Source organism: Solanum stenotomum, chromosome 1 (genome assembly GCF_019186545.1).
Source record: "Solanum stenotomum isolate F172 chromosome 1, ASM1918654v1, whole genome shotgun sequence".
Lineage (NCBI taxonomy): Eukaryota > Viridiplantae > Streptophyta > Magnoliopsida > Solanales > Solanaceae > Solanum > Solanum stenotomum.
This window is the reverse complement of record NC_064282.1, coordinates 79,797,482-79,803,067: the sequence shown is the minus strand read 5'-3', so window position 1 is coordinate 79,803,067 and position 5,586 is coordinate 79,797,482. Positions and strand designations below refer to the sequence as shown.

General features: G+C 35.4%; 1 protein-coding gene across 2 annotated transcripts; it reads left to right on the top strand.

Annotated features, from left to right (window-relative positions):
* Positions 1-1,691: 1,691 nt before the first annotated feature.
* LOC125841421 (polycomb group protein EMBRYONIC FLOWER 2-like) lies at positions 1,692-4,440 on the top strand. 2 transcript variants are annotated; one of them, XM_049520558.1, is made up of 3 exons: positions 1,692-1,847; positions 3,234-3,323; positions 4,081-4,440. In XM_049520558.1, exons 1-3 carry the CDS (start codon positions 1,759-1,761, stop codon positions 4,202-4,204), a joined length of 303 nt encoding a protein of 100 aa, XP_049376515.1. In that variant the 5' UTR covers positions 1,692-1,758; the 3' UTR covers positions 4,205-4,440. The 2 variants fall into 2 exon arrangements, with proteins under 2 accessions (XP_049376515.1, XP_049376506.1); XM_049520549.1 differs by having other exon boundaries at positions 4,078-4,440.
* Positions 4,441-5,586: the final 1,146 nt, after the last annotated feature.

The following is a 5,586-nucleotide window of genomic DNA, read 5'->3' as shown; positions in this document are numbered from 1 at the left end:
AATCTTTGTACTTTACTATAGCCTTCTTAGCTTCCCACATAGCTCTCTTGTATTCTACAAAAGCTTCTCTGTCGTCCACTTTTGGTAAGAGAAGTTACAGAAAAACTGGAAGAAATCAAATGCAGAATATTAAGCCAGATCTTTGAATAAAAGTGGAGATTGGCACTGTGTGGCGGTGGAGGAAGAACAATTTCATAGAGGGTGAATGGAGACAGACCCTCATCAGTAAATTTGGGAAGGAAGATCAATGCGGGGTCTTTTTTTGGTGGGGGGTGGGGGGCTTGAGACGGGTCATTGCGATTGAGGGGCTAGGACATGAGGAAGGACACTTGGGACCCCCCTCCAAAAGGAAAATCCAAAATATGCAAATAAAGACTAATTTGACAGGTAGGGATGGCAATGGGGCGGGGTGGGTTTAAGGTTATGTGGGGGGGGGGGGGGGGGGGGGGGGGGGGGGGGGGGGGGGGGGGGGGGGCTTAAGGTTGTGCGGGGCGGGTGGAAGTGGGTTTTTTTAAAACTAATGTGGGGAGGGGCGGGTTGTGGGTATATGTAATTTTATGTGGGTTCAAACTTAATTTTAACTTTTTACATGTTATAAGAGTGATAAAACATTATATATTAAGATAATTTCTTTAAATCTACTAAAATATTCAAGATAGTAAATGAAAATGATTCAATAAAAAGTAATACATTTTTTTTACATATTTCCCAATTGACCTCTAAAAAATAAATTTTTAAGTCACTATCCCATTAAATTAATAGGACTTAAAGAAAAAATGAATTTATTTTTAGTATCAACTATCAAACATAACTATAAAAAGAAAATATTAAAAAAATTATGCAGAGAGGGTTCATGCGGGGGTGGGTCTATGTGAGGCGGGGTGGAGCGGGTTGAAAATGAAAAAAATTTGTCATGCGGGGTGAGGCGGATTAAAAATTTTGCGGGTTAAGCTCAACCCGCCCCGCCCCACATCCACCCCATTGCCATCCCTATTGACAGGCAGCCCAGGCTACCAAAAATGTAAAAAGAACCATGTATTCTGTGGAGACTTATCATAGGACCAAATGTCTCTTTGAATATCTTCGTATTCATTTTACTTTTCTTCGCTTGCTCATTCTGGAGGGCCATATGTATTAGATTTCTCTATAATTGTATCAGTGAGTTATATTGTCACATGTATACTAGAGTTTTCAAAGTTATCAGCTAGCCATTGCGTCCATATGACTTGCTGCTGACGCTGTTGTAATTTTCTTAACAGTTGTGTGCTTGGATTCATAATCTCCCGTAAATTGTAATGGCGTAACATTTTGATAAGTGGTAAATTTCATTGCTCAACTAAAACCAAAGGTCTAAGCATTATTCTCAAAAAAAAGAAAAGGTCTAAGCAGTTAATAAAGATTGCAGATTGCTATCTATTCAGACAAAAATGGTATTTTGAAGGGTTTGGATGAATATTGACCTCTGGAAACAACAGGGGAAGTGCTCTGATGTATGGTTCAAACTTGATGATAAATATCTTCTACCAAATACTTGCTTGACACTTAAGGAACTGTGTAGTTTCAACATGAAATTACGCAGAACCATGAAACTCCTTAAGCTGCTTTAAAAGAATACATTTGAGAACTGCTAAAGGTTGTGATCCGAACTGTTCCCTCCAACTAATTCCCCTTCAGAACTGCTGCAAAATTTAGTCAATTGAAGGGGCAAGATTTTGATTGTCTTAGATATCTGAAGAATTCATTCAACTAACTTTAGACATGTTACAGATGCTTGATGATTTTGTGGATGTGACCAAAGATGAAAAGCAAATGATGCATCTGTGGAACTCATTTGTTAGAAAGCAAAGGTACCATCTTATTTCGTGTCTGGTTTTATTTTCTATTATGGTTTTCCCTAATATTATTAAGATTTAAGGATACTGTGGTATGGAGATATGTGCATCTTCTGCTCTTATTTTCGGTAGGGTGAAGCGGGAGGTCTGATGAAGTAATAGATGGTGGGTTACCTAGGAATGTAGTAAAAGTACAACTCTTTGCTATTAGCTTCTCCAACTTTTCCCGGAAATACATGGAATGATACAAATGTAAATCTCATTTTCTTCTTTAACAACCTGTTCCAGGTGAAGTAGATGGACCAGTCCACTTCTCCCTTCCACTACATTTCTGCTATATGTAACCAAAAACGTTCTCCCTCCATCCCAATTTATGTGACGCTCTTTCCTTTTTTTAGTTAGTCTAAAAAAGAATGACACATTTCTATATTTAGTAACAGTTTCACTTTATACTTCTCATTTTACCTCCAGTGAGATGAGTTATAGCCAGTAGCCACACAAATATTTATGGCTTCTTTAGACCACAAGTTTCAAAAATCTTCCTTTCATTCTTAACTCAGTCAAACACCTTCACATAAATTGGGACAAAAGGAGTATTATTTAGTGAGTAGATGCCATTTGTTGCGATTGAGCTAGCTTTGCTAGTTTCAATACAAGAGTGACATCACCTTGTACCATTATAGGAAAATCAAAAACAAAAACAAAAGAAGAGTTCATTGCAAAAGAAAAGGCCATCCTGGAAGGAAAATGATTCCAGGCTGCATATGGTGGTGGCCTATTTGGAAGTAAAGGAACTCAAGATGTTTTGACAACAAAACAACCCCATCCAGAAGATGAAGCATAATTGTATTCAATTTTTGCATTTTTGGTGTTACGAAAAGTATATAATAGATACAGGGACTCTATAACAGTTTCTAGAGTCTCTTTAGATATTTTTGCTAGCTAAATCTGGATGTAGCTTGTGATTATGACATCTCTGTCTTTGGAATCAATACAAATGTTACCTTATCAAAAAAATAAGAAAAGGCTGTCCTTGATCTGATGCTTTGAAATAGACATTTCATGAAAATGTTGTGCCATTTAAGGGTTTTGGGATGCACGTAACTTGCTTTCTCTGTTCTTATTAAGTTACACGGACCTCTCACTAATATAAATTGTTATGAAGTTGGTTGTGTCTTTCTTCCTGCTTCATGTCATGCTCAAGCAGATGGGTAAGATTATCTGATACATGCTATATAGAGCAAAACACATTATTATATTATGCAATAAAGGGCGACATGTGTGGATTTTCTCTTGCTGATTTACATACATGCAGGTGATAAATAATAGTAAAGTGATGCGTGTTGGAAAAGTTCTGTTACTAAATTCCCTTCTTGGTATAACATTTCTTGTCACTGGCAGGGTGTTGGCAGATGGTCACATCCCTTGGGCATGTGAGGCCTTTTCAAAGCTGCATGGTCAGATGTTTGCCCAAGCACCAGCCTCGTTGTGGTAATTAATCTTTTTATTTACCTATGTCAAGATCTGTCATCTATATGTGATGCTATCCAATCCATACACCTGTATTGTGCCTTTTCTTTGTGCATCTAAGATCCTGTATATTTTCCAGAAAGAAGGTACTCTGTTTTCTGTTGAACAGTGAACACTAAGGGGTCGTTTGGTTGGGAACAAGTTATCTCAGGAGTAGTTATCCTGGGGTTAGCTATCCTAGGATAACTTATCCCACCATGTATATGGGATAACTTATCCCATCACCATCATATAAATGGCGGGATAAGTTATCCCAAACATGGCAACCAAACAAGATAGAAAATTTCTATCCCAACACTATTTTCTTATCCTATCACTATATAATTTTATCCCTTACACCAAACGGCCCCTAATAATATGTATTGGAGAGTTGATCGATCACAGTGCTTTTTTTGGAATTTCTGAGTTTATCTTATTTACTTTTTTGGGGTGGCTCATTTATCTTTACTTAGTGTATAACACTATAGCAAAGTGGTTAGCAAATTTATTGTTGGCGTCACATAAATGCATGTTTTCTCGGATCTGACGAAGCAGTAATAGTACTTTCAGCATACGTCTAGACATTTAATGATAGACTGGTCTTACTTCAGATTGCTGATTTGGGTTTATCTCAATACGTGATAATTGCTCACCATCTACAGTATCATGCTGTCATATACTCTAATGTTGCTCATCATTAGTGTAGCTTTTATGTATCGTCTAATATTTAATACAGCAGGTGTTGGAGATTATTCATGATGAAGCTGTGGAACCATGGCCTTGTTGATGCGCGTACAATTAACAATTGTAACCTAATATTAGAGCAGTTCCAAAGCCAAGACAGTGATTCTACTAGAAGTTGAATACCCATTTGACAATTTGTTACCATCTAGCAATGGATTTGGTAGAGATGCAGCTTTGTGACTGGAGCTGCATCTCGGAATTTTCAACATCTGTTTCTCTAATGTTATTGTGGCTAGATGACACTCTTCTGTATTTTAAGAGTAATATATGCTAAATTAATGTTTTATAGGGGACATATAGAGGCATCTGATGTTCTAAATTGGAAATCAATGATTCACATTGTTCAGAGGCTCTGAATTCTGACATGTCTTGAATCTGATTCTTTTTTCAATGTCTGACTCCCTCTTTACACCTCAAGGAGATTATGCTTGTTTATAGAAAGTGATTAAATTCTTTTTATATAAAATGTATACTATGCTCACATCTAGTATTTATCCTCTCACTTTAACAAACAGTGTTGTTTTCATTATCTTTACCCTTACTGATCTAAAACCCTTATGCAGTCTACCAATTAGATTCAGAGTGTACCCAACTCACACAATTTTGTTCCTAATTTTCGTTGCTGATGTTGCCTGCAAGACGAGACCTTCTAAATTCTTTTGTCACAAGTCTGTCGAAAAGTTTAAAACGAAGTATTTTTCCGTTCTTGAGGTATATATTTTTTTCTTTTTTGGCAAAATAATAGAACGAATGCTTGGATTTAGGTTTCCTAATTGTGGTTTCAATGACTTTTTGGAGAAGACAATTTTTTTCAATGTTTGTATAAGGTTAAGGAGGTCCATGCTTTAAGTTATTATAGTCTTGGTGACGCAAAGTTCTGCATCATTCCAACAAGCAAAAAATATGTCTTTAATTCTGCAGTCATAATGTGGTAAAAAAAAAAGGGAAAAGGGCCTGATATACCCCTCAACTTTGTCATTTGGAGCTGATATGCCCCTCGTTATGAAAGTGACTCATATATACCCTTACCGTTATACAAACGGCTCACATATACCCCTACAGTTACAAAATGAGCTCACATATACCCTTTATTTAACGGAAGTGAAAAAGTTAGTTTTAAATTTATATTTTTGACTTTTAATTTTCTTAAAAATTATTTAGGGGTATATATGATTCTTCTAGCAAAGTTCAAGCTATATTTTAATCTTTTTTATACATAAATTATTTTTTGACTTCTTTTATTATAATTATTTGAGTTTCTTATTCTTATTTTATTTTTTTCTTTCATTCCTTAGTGTAAAGAAAAAAATTTAAAACTATTTTTTTGTGGCCATATTATAATTTAAAATTTTATTTTTTTGGTCTATATTGTAATTTAATTTTTGTATTTGAAGAAAACAATTTGGTCTATAATAAGTTTTATAAGAATATTAGTGAAACATAAATAAATTTGACCATCAAAATAATAAATCTAAATTAGTCATTGAAACCAAAAAAAAAA

Bases quoted from the DNA above. Each gene is read 5' to 3' on its own strand.
- LOC125841421 (XM_049520549.1), top strand. From the start codon at position 1,759: ATGTTACAGATGCTTGATGATTTTGTGGATGTGACCAAAGATGAAAAG. The intron at 1,848-3,233 runs GTACCATCTTAT...TGTCACTGGCAG, and splicing joins TCATTTGTTAGAAAGCAAAG to GGTGTTGGCAGATGGTCACA. The intron at 3,324-4,077 runs GTAATTAATCTT...TATTTAATACAG, and splicing joins CAAGCACCAGCCTCGTTGTG to CAGGTGTTGGAGATTATTCA.